A 20,954-nucleotide genomic window follows, 5' to 3' on the forward strand; every position below is an offset into this window, starting at 1 on the left:
AAAAAACTAGTTTATAAAATTTAATTCGGTAAGGCCTAAGACCATGCGTAGTTGTAGAGAAAAATAATGCCCCCACCATGGGGCATTATTCGACACGTGTCATCCCAGTCAGCATGGGGCATTATTACGAAAATGGTGTAATGTGAATAATACCTAATAATGCCCATTCCAATCATTAAAAATAAAAATAAAAAAAATATAAAGCAAAGAGTGGCTAGTCAAACATTGAAGAAATCCCATTGGCCACATGCAAAATCCCCCCAACAACTTCAGCGTTTTATTTATAACGCTTACATGCATTTTTTTGAAAAACAACGCCCGATAACGCCTAGCGTAATGGGGTGGGGGCGTTTTGGGGCGTTTTTTTTCAATTTTTTTTTAAATACCGCCCCACTATGGGTGGTCTAAGTGCCTTTTTTGGCTCACCCACAGCACTTGAATTTTCAGGATCGGCCCCGCCCCGTAATGCAGGTAAAAAAAATTATGTTCTATAAATGTATCATAAAAAAATTTGGGATACCTCTGAATATTTCTTCTAGTTCCGCCACTGATCAAGGGGTGATTGGTTGCAGGTGGGGGTGCTATAGTTTGTAGGGGGGCTTTATCCCACACCCTATAAGTTAAGGGAAGGCGTGACAAAGCCCCTGGCTGACGTGTATCTAACGTGGCGCTGACCTGACGTGATAAAGCCCCTAGGGGCTTTATCCCACACCCCATAGCCTTACAGCCCTAAGTAACAGTGATGGTTTACATTAACTTGTATATTAAGACAACCACAATGATGTAACAAGGATATGGATTATTTGTTCCATATTGTACACACACACAAGAATTTTGTGAAATTTTGTTCATTATTCGCATCACATCAAATAAATTATAATAGATGAACAGTAAATCAGTAATGTTGTCGTCGGTTACGAGAGGATGCAAAAAGCGAATAGCGTATCTCCGGCGGTGTAAGTCGGATCAAAAAATCCAAGACTAACCTTGTAACCGTTGCCAACATACACACAACCATCGCTTATAGACACGCCACCATACACACTGGCTCCAGTGTCATACGACCATAAAATTTCTCCGGTTGCAGCACTCATAGCGTAAATAGGTCCGGTCCCATTGGTTGAGCCAGCAAACACAACATCATTCGCTACACTCACAGGGCCACTTGCAGTCGCGTTACTAGGATTTCTCGTAGACCACAAGATATCCCCATTCGAGGCATTCATCGACACCCATCCACCACTAGTCGTCGTGATATTTGACGGCTTCAATGTGAAGTTACCTCGCAAACTGTTGGCAATGTTTGTGTAAATCGCCTTTCCATCTGTCGCCGAACCCCATGTACCTCCTCCGCCTGGACCTCCAGGTCCAGCTTCCTACAATAACGGTTTTACCGACTCAACAGGCATACACGCATACATACATTATACATACAACATGGGATTATATATATGGATCATAAAGGTAGTCAGATTGTTTGAGTTTAAAGTTTATTTTTTTTATTTCCACATTAAAGTCATCCCCATCCAAACAAAAAAGTACATATATATTGCGACTAGAAAATTTTGTCACAAATCTTGTTGCTAGTCTGTTTTGTGGCCACTTTTTATGGAAATGAGTTTGCAACGTGTTTTAGGGACTGAAGAATCGTTGCTATTAGCAACAACTATGTATTGCTATGGATTTTGAGACTAATTTTGTAACAGTATCTGTTAGACCGGTTTTATTTGGTCGCAAACTTTTGTGGAGAATTTTAAATCAAGTATCTTGATCGGTCGCTAAATTTTGTGAAGGATTTTAAATAAGTCACCAACTTTACGACCAAAACATAGTCCATCGCAATGTTAGTGACGGATTTGTAAGGGTTTCTTTCGGTCGCTAATGCTCATAACGTCCTTAAATTTTACAATAGTCATATTGTGGTGAAATTTCCAATACCTAATACCTTTGTTACAGATTTTGCGACTGAAACTTCAGTCGGATTTTGTGACCATCTTATTCAAATAGAATCCACTCTGTTGCAAAATCAGGGTGGATTTCAATCCGCCACAAGTTTAATAATTGGTTTAAATCCAGTAGCTAAATTTGTGACGGGAACATAGTCCGTCATAAATTTATTACCTATTTATGAGGGGTTTTACTTGGTCGCTAATGCTCACTGTGTCTTTAATTTCTATTTTTTTTTAATTTTAAGTTGTCCTGTTGAAATTTTGTGAATAGAATTGTTACCATAGACCAAACAATGCTACCGTTGTCGCGATCCAAAGCCCACGCAATACCACTCTTTTGTACCGTGGCCACAAGGTCACGCTTTTTTCCGTGGTAATTAACGGTTAAAATCATAGGTGCTTCCCCAAAATCTGCGTCTGGATTAGGGCCAGGTGGACATCCGGGCGTAGAAACATTCCTACAAGCAAAAAACCAGACGTCATAACCGCCTAATTGTCTATACCAGTTGATGTGTCCCGAATCCAAATCGAGTGCGAGGATAGAATTCGAATGGTTATCGGGCTCTACGCACTTATCTTCTTCGGTTGGTGTCGTTTGATTGTTTTGGGCTTCTTGGCATTGTGTGACATTTAACGGAGCGGAATACAAGTTTCCAGTGGCAATGTAGACTGCATTCCGGTGAATGTCAATTGACGGACTGCTGCCCCATATGGCGGCACCAGCGTATTCATTGTTGCTACCGTTGTTATCCGGCAACATGTAGGTTTGCCACAAGATTCGACCATTGGTAACATTTAACTTGGAAAGACTCCCTCTAAATGTACAACATGCTTCAATGCTTGAGCTTTCTTCTAGTGAAGATGTTCCTACATAGAATGCACTGCACACAACCATCATCTTAATTTATTAGTTTTTTTCTAGTGGACATTCCATCACAATGGCTTGATCATTCCTTGGGTTCTATAAGGGTCGTGTTCGTGTCTTCACAGGCTAAACCCGACATAAACACGGAAATTTGACATGTACCCGAACACAACAAAAACTTGAAATCGTATTAGACACATCAAGTCGAACATGAAACAAGTATTTTGTGTTTGACACGAACACAATCTGTTTAACGTGATACACATTTATATAAAACAATTACCTGTAATTATAATAGAAACTAGAAAGTTAATTTCAGTTCATCTTTTTTATTAAAAAGTCTACATAAAATTCCCAAACATTTTATATTATGACACAAGAACACAATTTAATTGAACTAAAAAATAAATTGGTTCACAAGAACACAATTTAATGGAATTAAAAAAATAAATTGGTCAACCTGTGAACCCACCAGTTCAACTGTCAGATGTGTTTCGCAGGTCGATTCAAAACTTAACAAAACCCGGATAGACTATCTCAAACCCATAAATTTCATACTAGGATTTTGGTGTGGTATTATAAATTCAAACTACTTATTATTTCCAAAGTAAATTACAAAAATTGTGTTTATATTAAATTTCAAAACCTGTCATTTGCCATTTGTCTTGTACTTTAATGTTTTCAAATGCTACTATACTTGTTTTGTTCTTTTGACCTATTGACCTAACTAACGCAGTTAATTTTTATCGTTAAATCAAGACATGAAAAGGCTAATTTAGTCTTCAACAAGAATATATTTTGGAAAGGGAATATATAATAAAATATTAGTAATATTAGAATTTGATAAAAATTAATTTTATTATTTTAATTGACTTTCTGTAGTTTTAAATTCATCTGATGTCCAATTATTCGCAAATTGCAATCAATAGTCAATAGTTTACTTTCTTTTGGCCACATCACACGAATATTTCATTAATTTATTATATCTAAGTAAACAAAACGAATCACACCTTATATAAATCAGATAGAATAAATTACGATTTTGGCTCCTATGGTTATATCACTTTTACCCTTTTAGCCCAAAAAGGAATTTTTTCACATTTGAGCCCTCAACGTCTTTTATTCTAACCGTTTTGAACCCCAACGTCTTTTTTTCTAACCCTCCCCCCCCCCCCAACGTCTTTTTTTCTAACCCTTTTGGCCCCTAAAAGTAAATCGATGGGGTTAGTGTTAGGGGCCAAAAAGGTTAGAAAAAAGACGTTGAGGGCTCAGATGTTAAAAGATTCATTTTTTGGCTAAAAAGGTAAAAGTGATATAACCACATGAGCCAAAATCGTAATTTACTCAATCAGATAACTTTCACCGAAGTGACGCATATTCGTTGATGAGATGTTAGTGTTTTTGTTGTTTTTCCGGTTTTGTTGTTGATAATTTATTTTGTAGTGAAAGCTTGTTTTCTAGCCATTCTTATTGGTAACAAAAAAAAACATACCTTTTATAATAAGTTCCCGACATGGTGATAATAGCCGAGTAATGCGTATCGAGTTGGGTAGACCAAATGAGCTCACCGTTGCTACGGTTAAGCCCCAGAACATAAGCGGGCCCGCAAATCCCAAAGATCAAAAGATCATCAGCAATAGTAGGGGTGGATCTTGAAACAGTCCAGTTAACTCCTGATGTGAATCCTGTTGAATTAAGCCCGGTTAGTTGTCCAAGATTGTGTTGCCAAATGACTGACCCGTCGGATGCATTAAGCGCGTATATGGTTCCATTCCAACTTGGGAAATAGATGGTGTTGTTGTATATTGTTGGAGTCGCGGTTATATCTTTTCCGGCTACAAACTTCCATTTCAGCCTAAGGTTAGCAACAGTTTTAGGACTGATTTTTGTTTCGCCATACGCGTATCTACGGTTTTGTAAATCTCCACCATGATTTGTCCAATCAGTTGACTATAAACAATAAACAAATTATCAAAATGATGGCGAAAATGGTTGTCTATGAATCCTTAAAATGAAACATGAACACATATACCTTAGCTGAGGTTTGAATAAAAAGGAACAACCAAATGAAGATGACAAAGTAGAGGCAATTGGGTGCCATTAAAATGGTTGGTTTGTTTCCAAAACAAACTTGTACTGTCTCTTTTAAATATAATTTATCCAATGTGGAGGTCAATGTAGATAATTTTTATATTGACTTATATTTATGATAAATGTGAAAGGGGGTGTCTACCTCAGCTCACAATGTTGTTACAAATTAGAGATTAGTAAGCCGTCAAACAGATGGCATTTATCCTTCTTGGTAACAATTTATACAGTTACAATATTAAGAAAATATATGATATAATGATAAGGAGAAACCTTGGTTGAAAGACGAGTAGTTAGTAGGGGCGGACCTATACTGTTACAAGGGGTAACCTCCGTTGCCCCTTGACGCTCCGGTGACGCTCCGACAGTAGTGTAAATTTTGGAAAAATTTGACGTTTTTCGATTTCGATACCACTTTTTTAAAAACGTTACCTCTATGCGGATTTTCTAAATCTGCCACTACTAGTTAGAGCATTCACATTGGAGGCATCCATCACTATCACTATCTCCATATCATCTCATCACTATGTTATTTTGGTTGTACTTTAAATACATGAACAAACATTCACATTGGAGGCATCCATCACTATCACTATCTCCATATCATCTCATCACTATGTTATTTTGGTTGTACTTTAAATACATGAACAATTGCTAAGAAATTGTGCCTAGAAAATTATTCTACAAATCTTATTGCTAATATGTTTTGTGACCACTTTTTTTATGGAAATGAGTTTGCAACATGTTTTGTCGACTGAAGAACCGTTGCAAATTGGCAACAAATACGTATTGCTATGGTTTTCGAGACTGATTTAGTAACAATACATATTCAACCGATTTTTTTCGGTAACCATATAAGCATGGATCTCAATCGGCCGCTAACTTTTGTGAAGAATTTTAATTAAGGTCCCTAATTTTACGACATAAGCATAAAAAAAAGGGTAATGCACGGTACCCCTGACCGTCGGAGTGAACCCACTCCGCGAGCCGCTCCCGACTGCTAAGCTCGGCGGTAAATATCCCCAGTCTTGAGACCCCGGTGAGCAACATGTCTCGAACCCGTGACCTCAAGGTTTAAGTAGGGAGTCGGTGGCCACTGGGCTGACACCCAATGGTTTTTACGACATAAGCATAGTCCATTGTTTATGTGTTACCATCGCGCCATAGGGCTTTTTTCCGGTGCAAGATCAGCGAACAAAGCCTGGTGAAGACTCAAATATTAGCCACTCGAGCTGAATGGAAGAAGAGTCTCAGAACAATGGCCTGCAACCTGTGGAAGATCACAGAAAGAGAAAACAATATTGTTAGCCTCGTCACAGGGAGGGGGCTCCCTGTGACCAAGCTCGGGCGTGAGGATAAGTATTAGAAGTACAGTGAAATGATCAGTGGGAGAGTTGGATATTGTAGAGAGGGAAAATACATATTACCCGTCTCTGGAGGTTTAAGTGGAGTATTTATACTTGTGGGTATGCTGACGTGGTTCAGGCGTTATGGCCGGACCTGTCATTATCAGGTAGTTGAGAATGTGGGCCCGAGTTAGTTATGGAAGATTCTTCTAACCGGGCGCTTTTTGGGGGTCGGAGCATGGTGTTCGAGCCACTTTATATTATGTTCAGCCCAGTGACTCGGACGTCCCCTCATCAAGTCCCCCTAGTCCGTAATGTTGTTTGCAACGTTATGGACTTAATCCTAGAATTTCTTCGAGCTCTCTTTGGTGGGATTCGCTTTGTTTTTTAGTTTTGTATTTTTTCGGTCATCTAGCTTAAATGACCGCATCGTGGTTTTCTCTTTTCCTTACTTGTGACGATTCGGATGCGTCATCTTTGTGACATGTCATTTCCTTATTGGCCCGAGTAAGGCGGTGATTGGTTGTCACCCATTTGCATTGCCTATATAAAAAGCAAGTGAGAAGCTTTTTTTTTCTTTTTTACTTTCATTTCCCCTTCTTGTGATTTTCGATTTATATTTTTTTCAGAGCTTTTTTAGCTTCGAGTTGATCCACTTAATCAGGTTTGTGGCTATCTTTTTTTAAACATAATGGCGAATAAGTGTAACTTGAGTACGAGCTTAAACGTTCTGACCCGATCTGGACTAGATTGGTATGTAGAGACGTACCGGATTCCTCCGTCTCTCAGACCTGTTCTTCAGGAAAAGAATACCCTATTTATCCTTTTATACCTGGTAAGATTCCATTATATACTAGGGATTTTTATTATTGTAATTATAGAATCCCCTTTACTCAATTTTCGATAGACGTCCTTATGTTTATCTGAGTACATCTGTCTCAAGTGAATCCCTTTGGCCTGGTTAAAGTGAACCACTTCGAGCTTTCGTGTCACGCCCTTGACTCGAACCCTGACCTGGATGTGTTTCGAGCTTTCTATAAGCTTAATCGATCCAGAGACTGGTATACCTTTGATGTTAGGGATAAGAATGCTATGTGTTTCTCCTGGATTACAACAAGTATGAAGGATTGGAAAAATCGTTTTTTCTTGGTTGACGACTGGTGCATTCCTGCAGAGATGGCGTGGAGGTCGAAGAAGTCGGCACTTCCGGAGGCCCTTCCAGAAAACTTTTTGTACGATAAAACTTTGTATGCTTCTTTGATTAGGGAGGCCGGTCGGATTCAGAAACTCCCGGAACACATCCTAGTCATGGGAAAGATAAGTACCATTTGGCCCGAACCGGATTATTTTCCAATACTCCGTTGGAGTGGAGCGGGTTAATGCGGCTCGAACTAGGATGCTTGATTATAGTTATGTCATAAGTGCATTGTGTATTTATTTAGTTCTAAATGTTCCTTTTTGTTCTTGCATTTGCAGTTGTGAGTTTAAAAGATGCATTAAGGTTGAAATCATTTGAGGTTACCAGTTTTACATGCTTGTTAATTGGCCTGAAACTAACCTTCGCTACATGATTAACTAACATGCCACATTATTCATATCGGATATATATATATATCCGATATGGATAATGTGGCGTGTCAGTTATAGCATTAACGTCTGTCACGTGCATGCCTACACCCCACGCTAGTCGTGGCCACTTGCAATTAAGTGAGCCCAGTATATCCAGGACACGGTCGTATTAAACCCTAATGTTTAAGATATTAAGGAAAACGGATCAAAACGTGTTATTTAAATTTTAAGCATCATAGGCCCATGATTTAATACCCAACCAAGCGGCAAATTTTGTCGTATCCCAAGCTCGCACAGGGAAAATAGGCTAAGAGTATTTACTTGTGCAAGTCTTTACAAATCAAAGGTATCAAGCACAACCGTTAATCAAAACAACTAATACAGGCGCAATTTACTGGAGGCTTCTAGTCTGGAATGAATGGAAATATTTTCCTATAGAATGTTCACAGGTCAATATATATCCTTTGGACTTTGACCAGCTACTTAGCTTTATACTTGGTTTCGCTAGATTAAGCGTTGACCGAATAGAATGTGGTTTATACCCGTTCGAGTGCACGACCTCGTTGGATACGGGTTATTTAACCAAGCATTCTGAATTAGAATGTTTTTGAAATCATTTGACCTGATTCGACTAGTTTATATATATATATATATATATATATATATATATATATATATATATATATATATATATATATATATATATATATATATATATAGGGGAAGGTTCAAATGAAAACCACTAGTTATTGTGAAAACTAGAAAACTAACTAAAACCCACTAAAAAGGAGGGAGGGAAGACTTTTAATGAAGGAGGGGTAAAATTGGAACAAAAAATATATAACTTTTCAAACATTTCTCATTTCTCCATACGTTATCATTTTAAAACAAAAATGGCACCATAAGATCACAAATTTTCTTATCTTTCATTCAAGTATATTCGAGCATATTTTTTATGACATAAAAAAAGATTTATGGTGTCGTCTTGTTTTCAATACTATTATTATAGTAGTGCACATGTGCAATATAACATGTACTACAATGTGCATTACATGCTTAAAATTAGTTTTTTGATTCTAGTTTAGCTTTTAGGGTTAGTTTTTTTTGGAGGTTTAGGATTAGGATTAGGTTTTTGGGTGTGGGGGGGAGGGGGGTTTAGGTTTTTGGGGGTGGGGGTGGGGGGGTTAGGTTTTTTTCGGGTTTATGTTTAGGGTTTAGTTTTAGGTTTTCGGGAGGGTGGGGTGGGGGTTTAGGTTTTTTTTTTTTTGGGGGGGGGGGGGGGGTTAGGCTTTTGGTGGGAGGGTGAATTTAGGTTTTAGGGGGGTGGGGGGTTTAGGTTTTTGGGGGGTGTCGGTGGGGGGTGGGTTAAGTGGTTTAGGCTTTTCGTATTAGTGCACATGTGCGGTACAACCAAAAAAAATTTTTTTTTTTGAGAAATTTTTTTTCCATATATAAAAAGTAGCGATTTTTCTAAAAAAAATTGTAAAAAAAAAAAAAAAATTTGTATGTTTTTTAGGTTTTTTTAGGTTTTTTTAGGCTTTTTTAGTTAGTTTTCGAGTTTTCACAATAAAAGTGGTTTTCATTTGAACCATCCCCTATATATATATATATATATATATATATATATATATATATATATATATATATATATATATATATATATATATGATTCGGTTAAAAAAACCACCACGAGTTGTGAGAACCGTGAGAAGTTTTGATCCTGCGTGAGTTCGGCCAAAAATTTTTTGCACAAACGTAGATGAAAACATTATAAACACATCTGTAAAAAAAAAGTAAAAAAAATGTCGAGGCGTTAGTTTTGACTCATGCAAGTTTTTTTTACGCGCTGGTGTAAAATTTTACAGTTGATAACTATTTTTTTATCAGGGCGTAAAAAAAACTTGCATCAGTCAAAACTAACGACTCGACAATTTTTTTTTACTTTTTTTACAGATGTGTTTATAATGTTTTCATCTACGTTTGTGAAAAAAAATTTGTCCCAACTCGCATGGGATCAAAATGTTCTCACGGTTCTTAGAACTCGTAGTGGTTCTCATTTTAACCCATCCCTATATATATATATTATTACTTAAACTAGTTATAAGCGCATATGCGGTATTAGGTACTCGAATAGGTTTATAACGAGTCCGTTATGTCAAAATATTTTTAATAATGTTATATAATCAGCCTTAAGGTCAAATTATATGCCTTATTGATTTAAAAACCTTTTTTTACGCCATAAGAGCATTTTTGACATTTATAAAAGTATATAATATCAGCTCGTAAATAAACCCATCAAACGACATGACCAAAAGGTATAACCTCAGAGGGTTATTCCCTACAATATTATGGTCATATAACAAATCCTAATCGGGTCCTAAACTTGACCAAACAGGTCAGAATCTAAAGTCAAAGTAAAAGTCAACTGTTGACTTTCGACTACGAAATGAGCTCTAATCAAGAAATGACGAGTTGGGCATGATTAGACATGTCCTAATATGTTTTATAAACTGATATAATGTCAAAATTTAAGGTTTTGATAGTAAGAAGCTTATTTAGCGTAATTTGCAACGTTTACATTTTTTACCTTTTATTTAATATAAATTTGACTCATCATTTCGCCTATTTAACGTGATCTTTAGAAGGTATTATTACAAGGGATTAACACCTTCATCATTACGATCACGTATCTATGTTTGATTCGAACTTTGGCTTGACCGAAATGGTCATAATTTATAACCGAAAGTCAAAGCAAAAGTCAATTTGCTCGACTTTCGGCTATTAACTAGCCTATGAATGGAAAAGAACTGAAACTGAACACATACTTGTGTTCAATAGAAGTTTATAACTTCAGGGATGAGGCTCCTAATGATTAGGAGCAACTCCAAAGTAGTATAAAGATGAAGAAAAGAATTGTGCAAGGAATCTATTATGTATATTAAAACAATACATTTTGGTGCCACTTGGCAGCCTCTTAAGCCATTTATTGTCACCTGGCAATCTTTTACACCACCTCTTTTTGGTTTAGGAGGGAAAAAATTTCCTTCTATCTCACACAACGCTTCGTCTTCCTTCCACTGTACGATTCATAATTTTCTCCTACAAAATGCCTTTTTCTTTCATAGTAAGATTCACAAACCCTAATTCTCATCTAAACTCTTCATCCGCTTCTCTCTATTTTGATATCTAAGAGTTCTGCTCTGTTTCATACACGTTTTCTATGTCCTTATCCTCTTTCAGTTTAGGGTTTCTATTTACGCGCTTCATATTATTTAACTGAAGAACAATTATTGGTTCTCTATTGTCCTAATTCGCTTCTTCTAATCGAGGTCTATTTATCAGAAGTTGCACAATACTAATGGGATTCTAATCATCTTTGATCGATTTGTGTATTAAAACGATTGGTAAGATAGGACGACTCCTCGACTGTGTTGTTATGCTCTCGGTGTTCTTGATAAAGAGACGCAGAGGTTGAAGACCATTAAGACTGAAGCCAATACGGTATCATCTTTTATCCCCATTTCCATATTTCATACAAAATGCTTAATGTGATTATGAAAGGTGTTCATGTGATATGATTGAAGATTAATATGCTAATTATTGATTGATTGATTAAGTTTTTTATTCTTCTAATGTTCTTTGTATTTTCTATTCACATTCAGTAGAACATCTTTTTTTAATAAAAATCCATCTGCTGAAATTTGTAATTGATGCCCGCCAACTATTTGTGTAAATGTCTCATTAACTAATTTTTCATATTTCCAACATTTTGAAATGCATGTTGAGAATTTTGGATTGATTATGTGGTTTATAGTTGTTTATTTTAAAAGGTTTGATATGAAACAATACGTATAGGCAGTTTTCGTAAGCAATAATAGGGCTATGTAACTATAAAATGACCTTTCCCTCCCATGAATCTTCTTATTCAATCCAATGTAGAGGTGGAATTTTAATCCAAATACTTATGAATGGGTCAAATTGTTTTTTTTAATCTCAAGCGGGTCAATTAAGAAGATTTAGCTTAAAAACGCACGGGTCAAACTGGACCGGTGGAAAAAATGGATGAAAGTCATGCGAAGTATATTATCTCTGCACGGAACATCCTAAATCATTTTTTAAAAAGATTAAGATAGGCAATTAAAATGGGCTCTTTATTTGTAACTAATATTAAAGGAGTGGATATACTTGGTAGTGCTTTCTTTACACTTCAAAACATTAACTCTGCTGCTAAAGTAAATGTATATATAAAGCATACCTTAAAACTATTTTCTTTTATTCTTTTTTGTTTGGCACAGATGGAGAAAGTTAAAGTTTGGTTAGGACATAATACGGCCAAAAGTCAACATCTTTGATGTGATTACATATATATGGGACGCGAAGCAACATGAATTATGATGGCTTCTACGTTGGCATAAGCATCACAACACAATTAAAAATACCAGGTGTGTTTCATCTATTTTACTCCAATAATAATTTATACTTAATAAATAAATATCTTTTTAGAAAGGGGTTGACTAGCATTTGTATCCAATGAGGATCTTGATGGACTTAAGCGATCTAACGGGAGGCATGCCCGAGTTTTGTGGGATAGTACTAACTTCTATCGTGATAGAAAAGAAGTTCAAGGCCGGGCTGATCTATTGGCATGAGGTTGGTCAAAGCTTCAATGGTGTTGTTGTATGGTCCAACGGCTTGCAATATGAAAATAACCATGTTGCACGTATTCGGTTATGCTTAGGATCCCTTGGTCTCTTCATTGCGCCAATGCTCTTTTTTGTAGTATGCAATTCTTGTGTTTGATTTCTTATATGGCCTTATTTGTTAGTTAATTTATTAATTAATTTCAGTTGCCCTTACACCTGATGCATGTGAAGATGAATGTGAATTTGCTAATCATGCAGATTCTTTTAAAGGCCGACGCCAATTCAAAAGAAACTGCTCATCTCTTTCACAAAACCCCATTTTTCCTTCACATCGAGCTTTTATACTCTGGTAAACTATTCACCACCAGATTTACTTCATTATTCTGTTCTTCTAAATGATTCGAATCTAACTTGTTTTGTCTAATTTGATTTACTGTTTTTTACATATGCATTTGTGTGTTTTCGATGTGATACTTAGAACTATATTTTGGATAACCGGCTTTCTGCCAAGGTTCCGGCATCTCGGGCGAATTTAGTTACTCATTTAACCAAATTTATGCATTTTTACAGGTCATCCCTGGGTTCAAGTTGATGGTGTGGCCCCTGAAAGTAATTGTGTGTATTGTGATGTGCAATTCATAATATAGATAAGATCGGGAAAGCAGCTACGTGACATGGACAGGAACTTTCGGCTATACTTTTCAGGTACAATTTTGTGTGTAATTTGCTTCTTTTAACTATTGTATGCGTGTAGATTTTGTTCTTCACTTTTGTAACTTAATATTGTTATTGTTATGTTTTTTAGGTTGTATATCACACGTACATGTTAACATATAAGTTAAGTGCAGGGGCGGATCTACCTTGATGTAAGGGGTAGCCTCCGCTACCGCTTGGCCGGAAAATTTTTGACGTTTTTAGTGTAAATTTTGGAAAATTTTGACGTTTTTTCGATTTCGTTACCGCTTATGTATAAAACGTTCCCGCTTGGTCGGAATCCTAGATCCGCCACTGGTTAAGTGAATGTATATTTAGTGGTGGCCATTTTATGTTTGACTCATGTTCATTCAGAAAGAGTAGAAAAACTCAATTTTATCACAGGTCAAAACGAGTTTGGGTTAAAACATGTCATTTTAGTACCGGTTGAAACGAACTCATACATATTAGGCTGACCCTCAAAACACTTTCTGTTCATTATAAAGTTTCACTTAACTACTAAGAAAGAGTAGAAAAAACTCAACTTTATGTTTTTTTCTTGGAGGTCACAAGATGAGTTATGTTCTTTTGAAAAACAAATCTTGCTTTATGTTCTTAGGTAATCACATTTCCCCCTGGTGCTTAGGTAATCACTAAATCCCCTCTAATATACTTATTTGATAAACAAGTCTTGCTTTGTTATGTTTTTATAGCAAACTACAGTTATGTGTTATATAGTAAATAGACCAGGAGAGAGGATAGATGGCTATTGCTGTTTTTGCATATGTCGGTGATGCACCTTGAAAGATAGAGCTTTATGTTGGAAAGGTACATGACTCTTTTTTTTTCTTTTCTTTCCGTAAAGACGAAACGGGTCAACCAAGTTAAAAGTCTTCTAAATTGTATTTTATAAATTTATTGTTGTTTTTGCATATGTCGGTGATGCACCTTGAAAGATAGAGCTTTATGTTGGAAAGGTACATGACTCTTTTTTTTCTTTTCTTTCCGTAAAGACGAAACGGGTCAACCAAGTTAAAAGTCTTCTAAATTGTATTTTATAAATTTATATCACGTCTGAAATATAGTTGACTTCATACATTTTTTATATACTTAGTTAATAAATTCCACTTGTGCTATTGGTTGGAACATAATCCCATTTAATTAGCATTTATGATGGGACCCACAAAACATTAATTCAAATGTGTAGCATTGAAATTTGACCAGAATCTTCATCTTCATCAGCATATGTATTTTCAATGCACAAACCATGATTCTTGCAGGTGGCCAAATGAACTGGTTTGGTTAGTAGGTGTCAGTGTAGTCTGAAATTTTTTGTCACTTTATGTCTCAGGTGACGCTACACGACTACTTTGCCTCCATAGTATATATCGACATGGCCTCAAATTCTATAGCTCAGACGAGGGCCGTGTGCAGGTATCATTTTAACGGATGGTTTATGTGTTAAATATGATTACCTTAATATATACTAATTGACTACTACAATACTAATCTAATCTTTCGAATGAAGTAATTAGAAGGTTTTATGCACTAATAGTATGTTAGAAACACAACAGATGGAAAAACATTTGACTGAGTTAGTATGTGCCAATAACAAGGATGGTTCATCTAAGGTTGGTCAACTATGTACATCTGAAAACATTCCATCCTACTCAGTAGCCGATGCACAACACAACGATGCATATTAGTAAGTGTCAACCCTAAGGATGGTTCCTCAAGAGTTGGAACAATTGTGTTTTACTTAAAATGAGTTGATTTCGATTATGCTTTAAACTCTAAAATGGGTCCTCATGTTGCCATACCTGCATTTTACATAACTTTTTTGCTGCATTTTTTTAATCTCTTTTTTGGGCTGCGTTTTTAATGCTTTTTTTATAACTGATTATTACATTCTTTCTTTCTTTTTTGATAAACATGTATACAGGAGATGGTATTGACGAGGTTACCGAAGTTCAGATTTCTAATTAGGTAAATATTTGGTAGTTCTCATAGCAACAACTTAGAAATGAGTATTGAATATTGTAGAAGATTTATTTGTTCTTATCAGAGTTCATCCTTTCGGTTCCTGAACTAATTTCAATGAAGTCATGTTTTGACGTAATTATACATTTCTTAATACAAATACAATTTTACTTTATGTAAGTTGTTTTTTCTTCTCCCTTGATTGTTCGAATGCGAAATTGGGATCTTATATATTGGTGTACATTGATTGAAGTAAACCTAATATGAACTCATTTATGCATCTTGGAAGGCTATTTCAAAGGTACGCGAAACAAACATGAAGAATTCTCGGCTTGCAAAGTATCTTCACATTTCTCTAACGGGTGATGATATGTATGGAGGCTGTAAAAACATGGCCCTGTCACGATTGCAGCTCAAGAACCCATCAAGCATGCATTCTCAGCTTTCACAGTTGATCTCAAAACTCAGCAGACCTTGCCTTCATGCTTTGACTCTTGGGGTAGTCAACTAAACATGTTTCTTTTCTTGAGTCCCTAGCTTATATGATTATATTTATGAGTGGCTAAATTGATAGGTCAGTAGGTTGGGATCGAAACAGTCCCCTTTTAGTATGCTTAAAACAACTTTGGTCAAATTTAGCTTTTACATAATTTTATATAATTATATTTGAAGAAAATTAATGGCTGCATTGAAAATTATAAAGAATACTATAGATGGAAACATGGTTCGTCCACTTTGTAATATGTATTGTTCACCAAATTTACATGTCAAAATTAAATACATATGATGATGTGGTGATCTGGTCAAAATTGCATATATACACAGATAAATTGGTGTATTAGTCTAAAGACATTTGAGTATTATATATGTTTCAAATGTTCTTTACGGTCACGAAAGTTTTGTATATTTCGATTTGTTAGACTATTGGTTATAATTCGCTTTTAGTATATATATATATTTATATGGTACTTAATTGTAATATCAAACTCTCAATATAAAACCATTGTACCAGTATCGTCAAATCAAAAAATTCAAATTATTAAATATGTGATGTTCTGAACATCTTAAATATAGTGGTAATATCAATGGGGCGGGTAATGGGTCAAAACATAAACATGTAACTATTAGCGTGAGTCAAAAGAAGTTGGGTCGAGTCAGTCTACAAATATTTTTATCTTTTCATTTGAAAAAGTATTAGCGTGTTATATATGACCAAAAGGCATGAAAAGATCATGAATGGTTTAGTTGACAAAAAGTTAATATGTAAAAGAGATGAGCGAGATGTACTATCCGGATGTACTCAACGGTCTCAAAATATTAGGCTTACCAAATCATAGGTTAACGCTTGAAGTTGTTGTTCCAGTAATGCTATTATTATGCTACGTTTAGAATGTTTTATGTGTTTAGTAGTCGAGTTGGACCGCTCGAATCCAAACGCATATATGTGCAAAAGGTGAGTAACTTTTGAAATAACTCAAATTAATTTGTTAGTATGTTAAAAAACCATCTCATCTTCTACAACTAGATGTCATATACTTATTTAATTAACATGTTTTGTAAATGAGTATAGAAAATCATTTGAATGCTCGATAACATGGTAATGTTTTAAAAGCTTATAGAAAAAGTTTGGGCAGTCCATGATTAAGGTTTCTAATATGGATTTCAAATATGATATGTCATTTTATAATAATGATAATTATTTATAATATTATTTATCATTTATCACTTTTAAAGGCATTTATTAATCATGTATCCGATTGTCATTTTATTGGACTCCATTCCTACAATGTAATATACAATTCAATTTGTAGATTTATATTTGATTATGTTTGTTGTTTCTAACGTTTGGTTTGTTTTTTTTTTCATTTGATCATTATTGTTGGGCTGAATGAAACTGGACTTAACATGTTGATGGTCTAAATGAAGTTGGGCTCAAGTGTATCTGGGCTGAGTGAAGTTGCACATAAGGTTTTTTTTTTTTTTTTTTTGTTACTTTTTAAGTTTATTACTATAACTTTTATCTTTTGTTTAAGTTTACTTTTTTATATAAGCCATTTCAGTATAAATATAAGTTTTAGTGTTTTTTGTTTTTATATTATGAAAACATATAGATACAACGTGGCTTTAAAAACTGTTTATGAAAGGCTATTTATGCTTTAAAGACATTAAACATTCTTAAGAATATGATTTTTTTTACTTATAAATTGTTACATTTTACATTTTATTTTTCACATATAGGATGTATACACTCACATAATATAAAACCTTTTAGGCATAACCCAATAAAGATTTGAAATATCCATAAATAATAAAGCAATTGCACAATCAAACAGGTGTAAATTAACTACCACATAGTTTAGATTTAGACGTTTATGATAATTGTGTTGTTTTCTTTGTTTTGTATTATTGTAGGATAAAGCTAACCAAGTATTATTATATTAACACGAGGTGGAGAAGGTGCTACTCATTGATATAGTCACCATGGAACTTTAGAGCAGATTACTTCAAAACATGGTTTTGAAACTTTAGAGCAGATTACTTCAAAATAATTAAATGTTTGTTGTTAGGAGAACAACACCATGATATATATTTAATCATGTAAATACTATTTTCATACATTTATGTTATTTAACTGTATATTGTTTGTCGTTACGAGAACAACACCATGATATATAGTTTTGACATCTATTTTTTGAAGTCGAGTTTAACTGTTTTCAAGGATATTATCCATCGGTATATTAATATGAATTTAAATAAGAATTTAGATAAAGTTTATATAAATTTGATGTCAATCAAAAGATGAAAACAGTGACGTTTTGTTGATCTATTAAAGGTTCGCTGGTATGTAACAGGTTTTTGGAGAGGGAAGTGATCACTTTGTTCGGTTTTGGGTTTGTACCGGTTAGGGTCGTGTATTGTCGGTTTGGGACCTGTTTTAACCCTTAGACGTGAAGCCTAAGTTTGGAAAGGCTTAGAAAAAAAATGATGATCTACATGGGCTTCAATTCCGGTCGATATTATATGTTTGTGTTAAACCACCCGCGAAACTCGCGGGATCTTAGGCTAGTATGGATCATGTAGGAGGCTATTTATGCTAATCTTCAATTCCTAAGAATGTGCCAAGTGTCTCTAGAGGTGCTTAGGAATTGATTAGTGGCATGACAGGTGTTAAAATGTGGTTGAATGTGGCAAAGTTTCAAGCTAGGTGTCACAAGGATAAGAAAGCTGCATGCCAGCTCAATTCTGTTGCCAGCGTACCCCTTGCGGACCGCAAGGGGTAGCGCCTTACAGTCCACAAGGACCTGGCGCGCAGTAAATATTTGAACCCTCTTGCGGACCGCAAGAGGTTAAGCCTTGTGGTCCGTAAGGGACGGCCAGAAACAATATATTTGCCTTTTAGGCAGAATTAACCCCTCAACTTCAAATATATATTATTTTTATGATTTTTAACCCTTCATTTCAAAATTGTGAATTATTTGGAAGGTTTCTAGACACGTGTCACGCTAGGATTCGATCTAAAATATCGGGTGTTACATTACCTAATCTCCAACAAAGCTCCAAACCAAACCCCTCCAATTACATTCTTTTTTAGTATTTCTAAGTGAGAAAAAAGCGTGCCTGCGTGTTAGCTATGTGACAACACTTTTTTATCAACCAAGCCCCATAACACATAGCCTAAAGTTACTAACGAATTTGTAAGGGGTTTCATTCAGTCTCTAATATTTATAATGTCCTTAACTTTTACTTTTGTGTAATTAAGTAAGTTGTCAAATTGAAATTTTATAAATAGTACGTTAATGTAGACCAAACAATGCTAGAAAAGCGAAGGCTCTGATGCTCATCTGTTTTCGCGGTTCTTTTTAAGTTGTCAAATTGAAATTTTATAAATAGCATGTTAATTTTTTTTACCCTCGGTTAACCAAAATTAACTGAACGAACCATTCATATTTTCAAAATTTCTAGTTTTTATACCTTAAGTTCATGTATTTCACATGCATACCTCCATTTTATGTATTCATACTTCCATTTCATGTGTTTGTACATCAATTTCATATATTTCTAAGCAAAGTTTTAACCTAAGTTTGGTTTTGCCTATTAACCGAAATTAAACGAATCAAACAAAAAATCGTCAATCTAACCAAATAAACCAAACTGGTTAACCAAAAACCAATTGGTTAATAAAATAAAGTAATCGATGACTTCGGGTTTGATTGAGGATAATAACCGAACAATATACACCTTGACATTGTCTATGTTTTTTACCGTATCACCCAGGCACATAACTTGTAAGTTGTAACTAGGGCTGTAAACGAACCGAACGTTCAGCGAATAGTTCGTGAACCATTCGGCGGGAAGTTCGTTTATGTTCGTTCGTTTAATAAACGAACGAACATGAATAAGAAATTCCGTTCGATTTGTTAAATGAACGAACATGAACAGAAGTCCCGTCCGTTCGATTGTGTTCGTGAATGTTCGGTAAGGTGTTCGTGAACGTGTTCGTGAACATTCGTTGATTTGCATTCGTTTATATTCGTATGTTTTTGTTTATTTGAAGATCTTTGTACTTTCTTATATTTTATTTGTACTTTTTATATTATTAAAATTTTATTTATTTTATTACCCTAACAATTAAACTAGGAAACTCACTTTCACCTTGTTTATGCATCATTTCCCTTTCATTTCTCATTATTTACATCGGTGAATACGATCGACCTCCGTTCCACAATAAGTGATTCAAGTTCGAGTGCTACTCTCTGGGCCATCTATCTTTATCCGTTGTCACGCTCGCCATATTTATCTGTGTTCGTGAACCGTTCGCGAACACGCTCCTTTCCTTAATGAACGAACACGAACATAAAATCTCGTTCGGTAAGTGTTCATGAACGGTTCGTGAACAGATTTATTTCCTTAACGAACGAACACGGTTCGTGTTCGTTCGGTTCGTTTACAACCCTAGTTGTAACACAATCCCGGGTTTTAGAAACGGGCTTCACTCCGGGGCACCAAACCCGGCAACAACGACTCACGAGCTAATAAAATAATAGAGCGTTAATCACGCATTCACACAACCATTCGCCACCTATTTCGTATGGGACCCGCTCTATTTTCCACCAACCCAATATATTAAAAAAAGGTATTTTCTTTTAAAAATTGGAGGTGAAATTAAAATTTAATTCTCGTATCAAATTAATTAGTAGATAGAGAGGAGGGGGCCATGATATGATATACATGAGTTGATTTTTTAAGATCCATCGCATTTGTCGTGTCCGTTTTTAACTAATGCAACATATGTCACTTTCAATAATCAAACTCCACTAATGAAATTTATGGGAACTATAAAATTAAGGGTGCATTTCGTTTGTGATTTTTATTTAATGAAATAGTATCTAAAACCCACGTTTTGTGGCGCAACCATTAAAACAAACAAACGTAAATGTAATATTATGGCGTATGGGGCGTGGGTTGGAGAGAAACGCCCAAGTCATCACCCCGGGTGGACTTGGGTTTGGGCGTGGCCCCATTGGCGTGGGATTCAGCCCGGGCATTGGGCGGGGCTACCCACATGACATGGTGAAACCTCATTGGCCAAGAGCACTAGCCACGCCCCACCATGCCCCTTTGAAATTTGCTTTTGGTCTTGGGTGCCCCATACTCCACGTGTCGCACCATGCCCCCAACCCACGCCCCACCATATCTCACGGTCTAAAAACATTGAACAACGCACTCTTATTGTGGTATGTTCACTCGTAAAAATTAGACAAAACTGTAAAACATAAAAAATAACTAAGTTAGTTTAGGACCGACAATTTGTGACGGGGTC

At 35.5% G+C, this 20,954-nt stretch overlaps 1 protein-coding gene and 1 long non-coding RNA gene across 8 annotated transcripts; one reads left to right on the plus strand and one right to left on the minus strand.

The window, feature by feature from the left end:
* Positions 1–832: 832 nt before the first annotated feature.
* On the minus strand, positions 833–4,915 carry LOC110902222 (polyvinylalcohol dehydrogenase-like). Its single transcript, XM_022148932.2, has 4 exons — positions 4,847–4,915; positions 4,307–4,764; positions 2,230–2,830; positions 833–1,376 (listed from the first exon to the last, which is right to left on the minus strand). The coding sequence occupies exons 1-4, from the start codon at positions 4,913–4,915 to the stop codon at positions 915–917; spliced, it is 1,590 nt and encodes a 529-aa protein (XP_022004624.2). The 3' UTR covers positions 833–914.
* Positions 4,916–10,846: 5,931 nt separating this feature from the next.
* LOC110900134 lies at positions 10,847–15,941 on the plus strand. 7 transcript variants are annotated; one of them, XR_004876513.1, is made up of 9 exons: positions 10,847–11,318; positions 12,113–12,259; positions 12,719–12,809; positions 13,031–13,981; positions 14,110–14,130; positions 14,505–14,587; positions 14,728–14,858; positions 15,096–15,139; positions 15,423–15,941. It is a non-coding gene; the product is annotated as an uncharacterized LOC110900134 (long non-coding RNA). The 7 variants fall into 7 exon arrangements; XR_002570793.2 differs by having other exon boundaries at positions 13,031–13,165; positions 13,773–13,981; positions 14,728–15,139; XR_002570792.2 differs by having other exon boundaries at positions 13,031–13,165; positions 13,892–13,981; positions 14,728–15,139; positions 15,423–15,940.
* Positions 15,942–20,954: the final 5,013 nt, after the last annotated feature.

This window comes from Helianthus annuus, chromosome 13 (assembly GCF_002127325.2).
Source record: "Helianthus annuus cultivar XRQ/B chromosome 13, HanXRQr2.0-SUNRISE, whole genome shotgun sequence".
NCBI lineage: Eukaryota > Viridiplantae > Streptophyta > Magnoliopsida > Asterales > Asteraceae > Helianthus > Helianthus annuus.

Excerpts from the sequence above, each read along its gene's own strand:
- LOC110902222 (XM_022148932.2), bottom strand. The coding sequence starts at position 4,915 with ATGGCACCCAATTGCCTCTACTTTGTCATCTTCATTTGGTTGTTCCTT. Across the intron at positions 2,831-4,306 it reads TCGGGAACTTATTATAAAAG|TGCATTCTATGTAGGAACAT; the intron begins GTATGTTTTTTT and ends GGTTGTGTGCAG. Across the intron at positions 1,377-2,229 it reads GTAGCATTGTTTGGTCTATG|GAAGCTGGACCTGGAGGTCC; the intron begins GTAACAATTCTA and ends CCGTTATTGTAG.